Below are 15,551 nucleotides of genomic sequence, written 5' to 3'. Positions count from 1 at the left end.
TTATTTTTAGCTGCACGTTAAAACGTGGTAAGCAGCGCAATGTCCTTGCTCGCGCTGCTTAAACAACTTCGCCTGAGATTCATATGCTGTACCTATGGTATACATTATTGTATTCTCACGTGTACGTTGGTTAAGTGCATTATTGAATTCTCACGTGTACTTGTTAATGTTGCAAAACAGAAAACTTGCAAACTTTACCCCAAATTTATACAAGACAAAAAGCTTTATTGTTTATTCTGGTCCCGTGCCAAAGTTGACGGTGATGAACAAAGCATGCAGCAGGTATCACATTGCTGTCTGGTCTTGGCAGTCGTGTCATGTTGCTGGTCTGTGAAAATTCAACTACCATCTTACCTATTTTGTATACTGTGTTCTTTTTATTTTGTTAAGCAATAATAATAGTAATACTTCTTACATATTACAGTACCTCATAGTGTACTGTGGTGATCAGGACAGTCCCCATTGCATGTAGAAGAGGCCAAGGTGAGTGTTGTGTTACTAGGGCAGCCTGGGCAGACTAAACTACCCTTACTGAACTTTTTACCTCTCTGGCCAAACACACACGACTACGACTACTTTACGACTGACGTAAACACATAACTGAAGCCTATTCACTTTTGTTAAACAAACTGTAAATTCTGGGTCAGGTCGTAAGAGTATTCAGCCTGCCAGTTCAGTCTACCCACTTTCCCAGTACAGTAAACCAGCTATGTACAGCAAGATGCTAAGGCGACGCTATGAAGAAAGGGCCGCTTCAAGCGTCTGTATTGGGACCGTCAATACACTTGTCGCTGTTGCAGATGACACACAGCTGCCAGTTTTCTTGAACTCGCTTGTACTTGAACAAGGTGAATGAATTCGAGAGTCATGATGATTATTTGAAATAGCAAAAGCTTTTGGCATTTAAAAAATAGGTGTGTGCCTCTCGTTTCTAATTATTAAAACCACTGCCACATCTCGAAGCTTTTTTTTTTTTAATTCAAATGCGTCTCAGAACATACAATGTAATTATAATTTCATAGTACCGTCCATCATGCATTGACGAGTTATAAAAATATTTCTTACGATAGAGGCTGTGCTTTTCAGGCGGTGTTGGGGCAGCCCTTACTCTAGGAGGACACGAACATGGCGGCCTCCTTGAGACTGGGGAGTCGGGGGATCCTGAACGGGATAAAATTAATACGAACATGTAGGGGAATACCGCAGAGTCACCATGGACATTACAGACATTATTTTCAGTCACAGTCTCTGTTTGGTAAGTGATGATAAAAATAAAGGTTGACTGCATTGTGTACTGCCTGTGTTCCTAGCTACTACTGTCACAGATCTAGTTGACCTTATTCACACCCATTATTATTATTATTATTATTATTATTTTTATAAAATAAAGTTTACACCGTGACTGTGCATTGATATATTTATTCCTCGTTATTACATGTTGTCCTGGAAGTACACATTATTACGGTATACATATAGGTCATAGAGCTAAGTGTGCCAGTACTGTTAGGGAGTACACAGTAACTGTCAATGAGTATATCCTGTCTGTATATAACTACAATGAAAGGCCAATAATCTGGGCGCTTTTTAAATATAATACAGAATAATATGCATTTATTGAAGATGACACGAGTTTCTATGTTGATACATTAAGAAATGTAGTACTTGTATCGACTTGAAATTGTTGACCTGAAGGTTGTTTGAGGTGACTACTGTAGGTAATGTGATGACTGCCTTGGAATTAAGTAACATTTTGAGATCAAATGATTATCTGGGACCTAACCAAGAACAGAGGTTGTACTGCTTCACATATGTTATAACTGGCAATAATAATTGGTAGGTTTAATAGAGGGACCCCAGATATTTTCAATTTAGAGACATTGCATTGAAATTTGAGTAATTTCCGTTTTTACTGGGAGGTTATACACACCAGAGTGCTTCTCCGTGTTTTCCCATTTCCACCCCTCTCCATGAACCACCTGAGAACTTCTTGACTGCAGGCAGAGGAATCGGGCACTGTGGTCCTTCATTTCCCAGTTGCGGTGTTGCATGCAAATGCTCCCACTAACAATCTTTTAAAGTACATTCAATCTTTGCTCTAGTCCAGGGCACTGTTTCCTAATGTATGATCCATGAGTAAATCCCTTAGAAATGTAATACACAATTTACAATACCCCACAGCCAATCTGTTAATCAGCTACAGGTAGCACTTTATTTCAATTCACAAACTATACAAAATACCCTAGGTTGTCCTCATTTCTGAATATTATGAAAAATGATTTTTTTTTTTTTTAAACTTTTTGTCTGAGAGTGATAGTCTTAACAGTAAACATAAAGTACTGGTACAGTACCTGTAGTTGTGCTGCAGTTTTTAGCATTATGGTGGGTGTGAGAAAAACCCTAAACACAGAGACAAGTGGTTCTTCTCATTTGGTAAAAATATTGCCATTTCATTGGGTTGGGGTGGCCTTAATAAAGAATCTACATCATACATTAGATAGCAGCACAGTATTTAGTTATTTATTGTTGGACGACATTGAGAAATACTGCTAGTCAAAACATTTGTAAAATAATTTACTGTACATAAATTGCTTATTTATTCTACCATTGAGTATTTTATAGTTATGAAGTTCAATTACAAACATGTATGTGTTAAATTTTTTATAATCTGTAATATATATATTTTAAAACATTGTTATTTATATGGTGCTTAAAAGTACAATGGGAGTAAAATAAACCTGAATGTGCTTTAGACATCCCTGAAGTCGAAGAAAGATGCATGACAAAGTTGTACTCAACAGTAAATTAAATTTGCAAGATGTTGGCAATATACTATAGATCAGTATATTTTATCTCTTTAAATTTCTGTTTTCAAAATATTCTTTATTAGACTGTTTTTTTTAAAATGTAGTGGTCTAATTGTTGACAGTTTTGTGTATGTTAGACATGTATTTTATTCCTTGCTTTATATTGTACAGTGCTTTGAGATCCTTTTTGTATGAAAGGCGCAATATAAACACAATTTGATTTGAATGACCCCCCCCCCAGTGTCTTTTATACAGTAGAACCTCTGAGTTATGAACACCTTGGGAATGGTGGTTGTTCGTATGTCTGTAATTCAAAAAGTGAGTTTTCAATGGCTTTAATAAATGTGTACACCTACTATCTACACCCTCAATCTGGTAAATAATACAAGGGTACAGCACAGTAATGCAATACCCATATTACTATGGTTCTAATGTCTTTTAAAACGGTACTATAAATGGAAAAGACTTCATTTAAGTTGCCTTTGAAATTTGAACTGTAGCAAAATCACAGATTTTAAACATCCAGGAAAACCTGGGTTAACATAGTGCTTGTTTTTATTTTATTTGAACTCTGCCTCACCTTTGTCTGGATAGATTTGTTGGTACAATTGTTTTGCCTTCTCCAGGTCTCCCCATCAGCTTTGCCTATGATATGGTACATCTGTTTTTATTGCTCTGCTGTCTTTCGCCTCCTTGCAAATTTTTTGCTTGGCCTTGTTTAATATCGTTGACAATTTCCCTATTGCTGAGAAGGAAACCGTGGTCAAGTTAAAAAAATATATATTATCAGTGTTTTCTTTAAATTGAAAGTGTAACATGTTTCCCAGTTCTTACCCTTTCAGTAGGTTAACCTTACGCTTTCTTAAAGTGAATTCTGATTGCATTGTAGGCATGGTTGAGTGATTGCATACATCCGTCTCTTTTAACTGCCACTTCATTTTAACCTGGATACTGTATCAATGATTCAGATATTTTTCACATATCCATTTTACATAATGTTTTTAAACCATGCAATCTGAGATGACATTCTCCTCAGTTTATGTCCTAACACATATTCTAGTTACGGTTAGTGTCTTGGCTTTTCTCTTGAATATTACTGATATTATTTGCGTACAGTACTACAATAATAAAAACATATACTTCTACAGTCGTATCAGTCTATGTCGCCATCCAGTCCATGCAACCCACCAATTTGTGATGAAACTCTGAGACATTCTTGCAACACACTGTACAGAAATCTTGCCCCAGCAGTAAATGTGACTAAAGATAATCCCATGAAAAATGGTACATATTGTTTATAGTATGTAGTTTTCAAAAATGAATCAGTTGGTAGATCTGTAAAAATCATGTACCTGAAACAGCATACATATAGTTGAAATGTCACCATCATACCTTCAAGAACTATTTCCTGTAAGTAGGGCCCTGCGTTTTTCACAGCTCGTTTTTTTAACCTGTAATTTAGTCCTACAGCCCCAAGATGTCGATATAGCCTCCACAGTAAGCCACGTAATGAGCAATCATTACTTTACCTTAACCATTTGAATTGGTAATACCATTACTACAAAGTACGAATGAGCAGATTAATAAACAGAATGCTGTAGATGGCTATCGACATTTATTTAACCCTTACATCCCTGTGAATACGTATAACAGGATTTTAAAAGGATTTTTTTTTCAATATTATTTCAGAGAACTCATAAGTGTAAATACACTATTTATAGGTTTTTAATGTACCAGTACACTTTTACGCAAATCATTTCGTAAATGATTTCTGGATCTCACCGGGCACAAATATATATTTATTCAACAGAGGAGGTTTTTTTTAAATAGATTTCCCATTTCTGGCACCAGTCCCTGAACAGTATAGATAATATAACCATTTATTGGAATCTGGACATTTGATAGATTCTGTAACATGTGAGCTGTGTTTATTTATTGTATCTATTTTTTTTTTTAGTGGTTTTGTTTTGTTCTTTGAATATATTGAAAAAAAGGTTGTTCATAGACGCCCATGTGTTACTTATATCTTCATGAAAGACAAAAAAAAATCCATTCTCAGTTCTTGTGCATTATATTTTGCAATTCAACTTAAGCATCATCAGTTGGTTAACCTGTCTTCTTTCATGGATTGACGTTGCTCTGTGAAAATGTGTCCCTATGAACAAAAACTTCTTTCAGCATCCACATATTTGGTAACAATTGACAAATATAATGTAGCCTTTCTTGCTAAATTGGTAAATAGTTCTTCTGCATTTCTCAAATTCGGTCAAAGAAATTCCACTACTGTTTTATTTTGCATATAGTTGATAGTGACCAAGCATTTAAAAATGCCAGTATTGTGTTTTTGTATTGGCTTCTTCAGGTCAGTGGTAGTAATGCGTGGATAGTGAACTTTGTCTTTGCCTCCTTTTCTGTATCTTTTCATTATCAACAAAAATACATGATTGGCATTTTTAAATGCTTGGTCACTAACAAGGCAAACACTGTGGGTTATGTCAGCTCTGTTTATGGAGTGATTGAGACCAGCACAGAGGCTTCATTAATTTTAATTAATTACAATAAATGGAAACGTTGAAAACATCCAGTTTAATGTTTACAACAAATAGAAGCTTATTTTTTGGACTATTTTGTCTCAAGTGGAAGGATATATAATAAAAAATAGTATTAATTGTATCCATTTTAGAAACGGAATAACACTCCAGGGCTTGTGCGTTGTGTTGCTTCGCTCTGTGCCTCCAACTACAGCAGTATGTTAATGCAACACAACGCACACAAAAATGAAATCGGTGGATAGCCAATAAACACCGGAAAAACAGTGGAAATGGTTAATCAATTCACGTTGACTTTACCCCTTTCCATTAAAAAATAAAACCCACTACAAATAGAAATATATATATACATTTCCCAGTGCAGCTGGGCAATGTCCCACCTTCCTGCCTTGTATCTATCATTGATTCGTTCTGAATACTTTAAACCCACCCCAACTACTAAGTGGCAGCACATTCCCATATTTCTATTGGAGACTCTGCTTTTGAGATTTAAAACGAGGTTACAATTAGGAATGGAGGGTTGTTAGCAGAGTTTAAAGATGTATTACAGTTAAGATACAGAGGATTTAAAATGAAATTGCAAACTGTGGCAAAATGTAAAAAAATGCCTACACACAACAATCCCAGAAGGATATGCCCGTGACCATAAGGATTTCACTGTGGAACACAGCAAAGGAAAGAGTTACAACTCAAGTGTGCAAGTACTGTCAAGTTACTACTATACATATTTTGACAGAAAAAAAAAAACGCTCTATCATTTTGGAAAGTAACTGAAAACACTCATTTCATTCATTATATCAAAAACGAAAGCCCCGAAAAAAAAACTATTTACATAACTTGAAAATAGCTAAAAATATGCACTGAAGAATAAAACAAATAAACACCAAAAAACAAAAGCCCTATCTATAAACTATGCTGCCGCTTCCTTTCCGTAATTATGTAACCTTTCTACGGACCACCTGAAGGGAGCAGGCGGACCAGAGATTGAGAACCACTGCTCTAAAGGACACATTTTTTCTTGTACGATACTCAAGCTTGAACTTCCAAGGTAAGGTAGAGATGAAGTTACAAGAAAGATATTTTTACTGTTTTACTGCAACGATTCTACAGTACAATAAAATAAGATGCATTTGGGTACAAAAAATCTGAATAATAAACATTTTAATTTAGCACTAAACAAGACAGCTTAATCTTCAGTTACAATTTTCTATTTACTTGTGATACTACAGTATATGGATTGGAGCCTCAATTCCATCTCTGCAGCTAATGTTTCTACCAGTTGCCTCATAATTCCTTCCTTCCTGCTATCCAAGCAGTGTTGCCCTTATCTGTCAGCAGGGGGCAGCAGAAAACCATCTGTCTCCCTTGCTAAGTGAAGAAGGCCATGTTCTGGTAAACTGGGCAGGCTGAGTTTTGAGTTGATTTGAGATGTGTGTGTCTGTACTCCAGGAGGAGGAAGGGGGTGGTACAGTACATACCCTCCTGCAGATCTTCATGCCTGCAGTGACTGCATTCATACAAGCAGTTCATAGAAAACAACACAGACTCCATGTTTTCTAGTTCTGGTCCAACAGGACTGTCAGTTGTTTTCTGTGATTGGTACTGATGACAGTTATGAGTGGTTTAGTTTCCACTCGTCTCTGAACGGACTGCTGCTCTGAACTTGATCTCCTGACTACCAGCATTGCGATTTTCTTAATTTTTTTATTCACTTATTCTCGCTCAGATTTCTAACATTTTGTTATATTGAAGACTGTGTGATATTATTTTTCCCACAACCCCCCTGCCCAAAAAAACAATTTTAACTACTCCATAAAAGGTTAATGGAAATGCCCCCTATGCCTAGCAGTATAGAACAAGAGTGGCCTCACACATTTTTGACATGTATTCATTCTTAGAGGTCAATGACTTTCACCTTTTAGTTTTTGCAGTTTCACATCGCGTAACTGTGAGAGCATAGCACATAGTGACCCCTTATTTCCAGTCACTAATAGTTTTTGCTTTAGACTTTGCATTCGGATTGCTGATTTGATACACATTTTCTTTGAATAAACACACGCTTCAGCCTTCCTCCTGCCAATAAGCAGTCTTGCCAGTGATCCTACCCTTTCACGGTTGTATAATGCATAAAGGTAAATGGTTGCCTGCAAAGGGCTGGCTGAAGATCTGAAGCAGCTTGCAAAAAAAAAAATCTATATGGACTGCATGGCATAATATATTTTGTATATTATGCCATATATTGACCCTTTGAATAACGTACAGTCTTTTTCTTTGCTGCATTACTAGAAACACAAAGCTGGGTACAATATTAATTCAGATATTTCAAACAAGTACTATCTTTTTTTTTATATATAATGGTAAATGGACAGGTGTTTTTATTAGTTTTGTAGTGTCATTGATGTACTTGCAAACACATGTCACATTTTATTTATGAATGGATTAGACATATGTGTAACAACATTTATATATTGTTCTGTTGAAATAATTAGGGCATGTCTGTTAAACCCTAAATAAATATGGAGCCGGTTTATAAATGTTATTGATTCCAAAATAGTCAGAAAGTACAGTAAGTATGTTTTGAAGCCACAGATGGTAACTTAATGGCTCCAACTTGGATTGTCAGGATTACTATAAAACCCTCAGCCAGGCACACAGCGTGTCTTTCAGACTGCCTCTTCTCATTGTAATACAATAGACTGTCAACCTGATATTCTCTCAGCCTCCATAATCATCTATCTATATAGCAGATACTGTGTACTTCAGTATGGCCATAACTGGCTACGTGTAGTATGTCTGTCTCTGTTTCTTGTATTGAGGTATGTCTCTCGTTCCCTTCTGTGTTCCAGGAGCAGCTCCGATGAAGGTGATGATGCCAGCCCTCTCCCCCACCATGGAGGAGGGCAGAGTCCTCAAGTGGTTGAAGAAGGAGGGTAAGGGAGCTGTTGGATTGGTCTGGAAACAAACATTGCATGTTGCACAAACTACACAGTGGTAGCCAAAACCAGCTATAAAAATGTTGAAATATGGTGTTGTTATCCCCGCGGTAAAACTAAGTCAATATGCATTTTTGTCAGCCCGCCCTAAATCTTCTGCACACTAGTGTGTGTTACCTGACTAGAAACTGGTTTGTTACAGACTACTACTGAAATGCAGCGTTCCATCAGCGGATGTCGCACACTGAAGCTTGTGAATACGAAAAGTGCAAAGCTTACATTGATTAAGTTAAAGTAAGTTTTATACTGTACTGTACGACAGCTGTAACAGCTCGAATATGCCGAAACCTATAGCATTAATTAATGTGTTTCTTGTCAAAAATGCATTTCCCAAAGGTGAAAGTCGACAATGAACAGTAACAATTTAAATTTACGATGACTAGCAAGTACAGTAATTAATTATATGTTATGTATTATTTTGTTGAACTAGTTTATGGTTAAACAGAACTAGCACTGACCCCGCCCCCCCATGTTAGGCTGTCTGCCTGATAGGCTGGCTATCTGCCACTGAATTGGGTGACGTATTCCTTTCCCACAGTCTTTTTGCATACTATTTTCCTGTCTGCACATTTTTAAACCTGAAGAAATATTATTTGTGGTGGTGCTATTGGCTATGAAAACACCACCAGAAGTTTCACTATAGTGTTTTTCGTGACAAGCATGTGCAGGGTTAGGGTCAGTTTATTTAACAAAAAAAAAAAAAAAAAAAAAAAATCAATGGCTTTTATTGTATTTATTTTCTGAGCTAAAAAGATGGATGGAAACCTGTGTTATGATTGTGAATGTGCAGTTCTTAAACCTCTCTGTACACATTTAGCACTGAGTGTAAATATGCATATTTGTATCACTAAATATAAATACACCAAACGTTTGCCTTATGGACGCACAGAAAAGCGATCACAGATTTAACCCCATCCCCCACTACATCACCAAGTATGTCACTGTACCTGTAAGCTGCAAGGGTTGTATTTACATTTCTTTTTATGTGAAATGTACATAATGTTTTACATTAAAAAGATAATTTTGTCTTGTAAATTCACCTTTGGATGCAAGTGGGTAGAAGCAGTTAATAAATATTTAGCATGTTTCTTTGTGACAACTCCCCCCCGCTTTCTACATCAAAACCTGTTCCCTGATAAAGACATGTGTGATAAATTAGGGGCAATCGCATCCCTCACGTGTACAAAAAAAGCAAACTTAACGGAAATAAAAACAGTAACCTGATGACTGCACAAAGTAAAACAATAATGTATCATCTTGCATTAAAAAAATAAAACTGAACACAAGTATCATCTGACGGAAAGTCATGATTCCAACACACTGCTAGTCCATTTTTCAATCTGGGAAATGGATGAAAACTGGACCAATACAAAACTGCCAGAACTGAACTAAAGAAAACAAGAACATAAGGGAATAATAAAATTACTATACCATTATTACAAGATTTTTTCAACCCCCCCAGTTTGTGTCCGTGCTTTCTCAGGTTAATAATATTCGTGCATTACCGTACTGTGGTGTTTTGACACACTGATGCATATATTCACAAATACAACATGGACAGGAATGTATAATCGTTTGATACAGAGCAGTGAATCGTTATAGCTGGAAGTGTACCAGCTCTGTACCAGTAGTGCACATGCATATGCATGCTGCAGATCATTTCACATTATTGCTGGACTGATCATCTGTCATCTGCTGTGCGCTTAAAGAGTGTGTGTTTTGTAGGGTATTTGTAAGCATTTTTTATACAGTCTGCTACATTGATTTTAGTTCAGTAATTATAGCGCCTCCCATTTGAACGAGCGTGAATAATGAACTCCAAACCATGTGCAGTTTAGCAGCACTGGCAAAATGTACGATTGTCTTTTAAGTCCTCAGCACTTCCTGTTTTTATTAATGTATTTTCTGCACTCTTTTGCCACCCTGTGGCAGGACTAATGAAGCGCAGCGGATTTAAAGTAGTCAGAAAAAACACGATTGCAAAGCTGCGACAATTTTGCATCACGACAGGTAAATAGCTTGTTTTGGCTATCACTGTATTTGTAGATACAGTCATTGATCCCCCCCCCCATTTACCAAGTGAACCGAGACCACCTCTTTTTACCAAGTAAACTTAGACCACCTCTTTATTTGCCAAGTGAACTTAGTTGTTCACACTACACTGCAACCCCCCCCCCCCCCCCCCATATAACAGTCTCAGTGTGAACACAGCCTGTAGCTCCCATGCCCCACAATAATAACACTGTAAAATGTCCTGTTGTAGCTCAAAAAGATTCTCCTCCATTCCCAAGTTTTGTCAGTGACATCTTTACAGCTCTAAGGACATTGCACCACCTTCAGTGACCAAATTCAGTGACCGTCTCTGATAATATGGTAAAACAAAAGGATATTTTAAGCTTTCAGACATTTGATACTTGATTGCAGAGTAGAGCAGAAACCCGCAGTCCCAGATATTTGCACTGCTAATTGACTGCTTTAGCTGATGACCATCAGTTGAATCCTGCTGTTAGTAATGGGAACCGATTTTGGTGCAGTAAAGCAGAGGTGTGCAACCTTTTTAGATAAGAGTCGTATTGATTACTAGGTAAATGGTATGTTACCAAGCTGAAGAACATTCCTGAAAGTGGTACAAATGACCCTACCCCTACAAATGTATTCTTTATTATGCATATAGTTGTGTAATTTAAGTTTAAACCATATAACAAGCTGCTATTGTCATATTTACTTAGAAAGAGAGAGAGAGATTCATCTTAGATTGTGGGCCCTTATTTTAGTTTGAAGGTAAAAGTGGAGCTAGCTGTCCAACTAACTTGATTCAGCTGTGGGTGCTTTCTGTCAGAGCAGAGACAGACCGTTGCTTCCTGCTATGGGACTCCACTTTAGGTGGATAGCTCATGTTGGGCTTTTTAATTTTGTTAGTTTTTTTGTAGGTTAGTTTTTGTTTTGGGTTTTTGTGGGAATTTCTATTATTGTGAAAAGATATGGCGGTATTTTATTAGTCTTGTATTGTTAGAAATGTTTCCAGGGTATTTTGTTAATGGCAGGAGTGATCCAGACTGAGTAGGTCATGCAGCTGGCTACAGTTTAAACTGATTTTTAGACTATTAGCTAGAGCATATTAATGGGAGTACTATACCCTCAAGGATGAGAGGTGAGTGTTGGACTTCACAGTGTAGCTTTATTTAATTTATTTTCTTTTGTATTTCTCACTCTAGGGAAATAACTAAGGAGTCAATATTCATTAATATTTCAGCTACAGGACTGACCTTGCCATACACTGCTCTTGTTGAAAACTAATTAAGCTTCTCCGGGAGCTTGTATGAGTTTTCTAGTCCATCGCCGCCCCTGCAATTGCTAATATCTCATAAACCCCTGAAGCAAAATCTAATGGCACTCTTCACTTTGGCCTGTGACCTATGTTTTATATAAAAGCTAAATCTTTGATCTCTGGCCTAATAAGGCTGTCATATTGAGGTCTTGTGACCTTTTTAGGGTTCTGCTATATAGGGACTGTACACTTTCAGTTATTGTCTTAAATCAGTTGCAGCTAACAAAATGGTTTTGTAAAATCTCTGCCGTGCACATCCATACAATATACAGGTCTCATGTGCAAACGTGTATTTTATTTTTAAATGTGATATTTGGTACTACACTAGGTTATAATCCATGCTTTTAGACTCTTGTCCTTCTTTGATCATTTCACCAGCCTGCAAAGTTTGCAAGAAATGCATTACGTTACCTTTGCTGTTTCTCGTGCTGTCCGAATTGCAGCATTATCTTAGTAAAAGTTGAAAAAAAAGTAGTTCCCTATTTTATTTACCTATGATGTGTGAATAAAATAAATCTATATGACGCAACTATTTAATTAGAAATATGTTTTGCACATGTAGAAACTATTTAAACTTGGATAAAAACAAAATACCTACACCACATCATAATTTGCATGTGATACAAGGGTATTCATTCATTCATTACTAAAGGAGTGTCATTCTCCTCCTCTGTCAAGGTGGCAGTGTTACAGGGGAAGATCACAGTTTGAAATACTGCAGATTCTGAATATTTCACCTTCTGGGGCTGCTGTGGACTTCTGCTTGAGTGTGTGGTGTAGTATTTGTAACAGCATAGGGTGCTGTTGCCTGCAACATTATATCCATCAGTGGTGGCATCTAGCATCAGATGTTATGCTACTGGGCTCTCAGAACCAACTAAAACATGTGGGATTACTTGAGTTAAACTTTAGCAGTCTCTCATTTGAACTAGAAATGAGAAATTTTGGGGTCATCTTTGACCCTGATCTATCATTCGAGACTCATATTAGGAAAGTTACTAAAGTATCCTTTTATCATTTGAGAAATGTGGCTAAACTTAGACCTATTTCTAACTGATGCTGAAAGACTAATGCATGTATTTGTTTAATCTAGAATTGATTATTAGGCTTCCAAGCCAGAACTGGTGAAGTTACTGATTTCAAACTTGTCAAATATCAAGAACTAAACCCGCTTCTTCCAGTAATTGCTTAAGTATTTGGTACTGATACTGGGGCATGGGAGCTGTAAAACTGCCTGGCAGTTCTAGCTGTAATGCACTTTTCTTTGGTATCCCAAAATGTGTGGTGTCTTACTAAATTATGGAATGCTCTGCCGCCTTCTGTCAGGGAAGCTGGGACTCTAAAATAGATATTCTATCTCTGTTTTCCTATTTTTACAATCAAAACTGCATTTTTTTTATTCCAAATGTATTTATTTTTGTAGACTCTTTTTTAATTGTTATATTTCTACAAACTAGCTTTTTCTTAGTTTTTCTAATTGTACAATTAAAACCACATTTGCATTTATTATTAAAATTACCACTGCCTCCACTGCACTGCTAATATCTTGTAAACCATTTAAGCTGTCAACTTCAGTTTTTCTATGTTGTTGAAACTAACGACACCAAATTATTTAACATTTGCACAAAATTGTCCAAAAGCACCAAGTTTCACAGAATTTCTGAAGTCAAAACTTTGGAAAAATGATCAATCCCTTAATCCTTTAGTCCCTTTGGAAATGATTAACAAAGAGCGCAGTAGTTAGTTATGAAAACAGTACCATAAGTGAACATGGTTCTTGCACAGTTAGTTATCATTGAATTGCTCTGGTTCCTTGCAGGAGAGTCTGTGAGTGCCGGGGACGCGCTGTGTGAGATCGAGACAGACAAAGCTGTGATATCTATGGACTCCAATGAGGATGGGATTCTGGCCAAAATCCTGGTGAGTAAAGGAGATGAGAAAACTCAGGAGATTGATTAATTATGTCCATCATAGAAGAACTGAATTTGGTGCCATAGTAATTCCTGCTGTGCTTTTTTAGTTTCTTTCATTTTTATGTATTTATTATATCTTTGTATACAGTATGCTGATCCCTCTTACTGGACATTTTTCACATTACATGTGTGGACTAGATATATTACACCACCATCTACATGTCCCAAACATCTGTACTACGATTCTGTATGTTCTATTTAAAAACACTAAACATCGTGACATGGACTATCAGACAACAGTGTTGGTGGAAGGGTCCATCAGTCATTGAAAAAAGACTCTTAATTGCTGCTGGAACAGCAGCTAGCAGTTTCCATGGAAACATAGGTGGATAGACAGTACAAGAGGAAGAAGAATGTATTGTACTGCATGCTTAAAAGGCTTTTGGTTATGTTTCTTTACTATGTATAATTTTGTACACTATATGATAACCACCGTTTTAAATGGGTAGAATGATGTTCTTTCAACATTTACAGAATTTACAGCTGGGTGGGATCAACGCATTTGCACTCATGAACTTGAAAATAACCTACACTCTAGAACTCCCAGCCTAGAGAACTAAGGAGCATTGAGATGCATACATTATTTGTTTTATCTAGCTTTTAGTGAATTGTTGGGGTGGTATTAATAGGAGCTGCTCTTTAGGAGAGGGACAAGAACATGTCATTCTTAATGAAAATTGCAAGTTTCTTACAGCAAGCCGTAAGCAACCCTCTAAACATTATAATATTCAAAGCATTGCAAGAAGGGAAACCATCCACAGAGTCTAACCATGTACAAGGACACTGCACAAACTATGAATAGCACTGAGTACAGGAACTTTCCCAGGAATTGTGTAATCCATAAAAAAAAAAGGAATGGAACCCCCTTGCCAAAACTGTAGTTATAAAACTACTGGAAACTACTTCTGAAAACCTATAGTTTTGTTTTAGAACTTAAATCTTGCTATAAATATATTCCCTTTGTATGATAGCACTATTTGTTGCCTGTTTGTAGATGAATAATATATATACAGATATGCTCAATTCTGTTGGTACCCCTCCACAAAAAACGAAGAATGCACAATTTTCTCTGAAATAACTTGAAACTGACAAAAGTAATTTGCATCCACCATTGTTTATTCCATATTTAATAGAAATCAGAATTTGCTTTTGATTTTTTATTCAACATAATATTGTAAATAATAAAACAAATGAAAATGGCATGGACAAAAATGATGGGACCGCTAACCTAATATTTTGTTGCACAACCTTTAGAGGCAATCACTGCAATCAAATGTTTTCTGTAGCTCTCAATGAGACTTCTGCACCTGTTAACAGGTAGTTTGGCCCACTCTTCCTGAGCAAACTGCTCCAGCTGTCTAGGGTTTGATGGGTGCCTTCTCCAGACTGCAAGTTTCAGCTCTTTCCATAGATGTTCGATAGGATTCAGATCAGGACTCATAGAAGGCCACTTCAGAATAGTCCAATGTTTTGTTCTTATCCATTCTTGGGTGCTTTTAGCTGTGTGTTTTGGGTCATTATCCTGTTGGAGGACCCATGACCTGCGACTGAGACAGAGCTTTCTGACACTGGGCAGTACGTTTCGCTCCAGAATGCCTTGATAGTCTTGAGATTTCATTGTGCCCTGCACAGATTCAAGGCACCCTGTGCCAGGCGCAGCAAAGCAGCCCCAAAACATAACCGAGCCTCCTCCATGTTTCACTGTAGGTATGGTGTTCTTTTCTTTGAAAGCTTCATTTTTCCGTCTGTGAACATTGAGCTGATGTGACTTGCCAAAAAGCTCCAGTTTTGACTCATCTGTCCAAAGGACATTCTCCCAGAAGGATTGTGGCTTGTCAATATGCATTTTAGCAAATTCCAGTCTGGCTTTTTTATGTTTTTCTTTCAAAAGTGGAGTCCTCCTG

At 36.9% G+C, this 15,551-nt stretch overlaps 1 protein-coding gene across 4 annotated transcripts in view; it reads left to right on the top strand.

Moving 5' to 3' along the window:
- The first annotated feature begins 335 nt into the window (after positions 1-335).
- Positions 336-15,551, top strand: part of LOC117432403 (pyruvate dehydrogenase protein X component, mitochondrial-like) — a 55,792-nt gene continuing 40,576 nt past the window's right edge. Inside the window, exons 1-4 of one of the 4 annotated variants that reach the window (XM_059001940.1) lie at positions 469-483; positions 1,087-1,255; positions 8,200-8,283; positions 13,494-13,594. In XM_059001940.1, coding sequence (XP_058857923.1) covers positions 1,126-1,255; positions 8,200-8,283; positions 13,494-13,594 — 315 coding nt within the window. In that variant the 5' untranslated portion in view covers positions 469-483; positions 1,087-1,125. Of the gene's footprint in view, positions 484-770; positions 849-916; positions 1,256-8,199; positions 8,284-13,493; positions 13,595-15,551 lie in introns of those variants that run through there. The other 3 variants (XM_059001939.1, XM_059001941.1, XM_059001938.1) reach the window with 3 other exon arrangements.

This window comes from Acipenser ruthenus, chromosome 27 (assembly GCF_902713425.1).
Source record: "Acipenser ruthenus chromosome 27, fAciRut3.2 maternal haplotype, whole genome shotgun sequence".
NCBI lineage: Eukaryota > Metazoa > Chordata > Actinopteri > Acipenseriformes > Acipenseridae > Acipenser > Acipenser ruthenus.
This window is presented reverse-complemented; position numbering and strand designations above follow the sequence as displayed.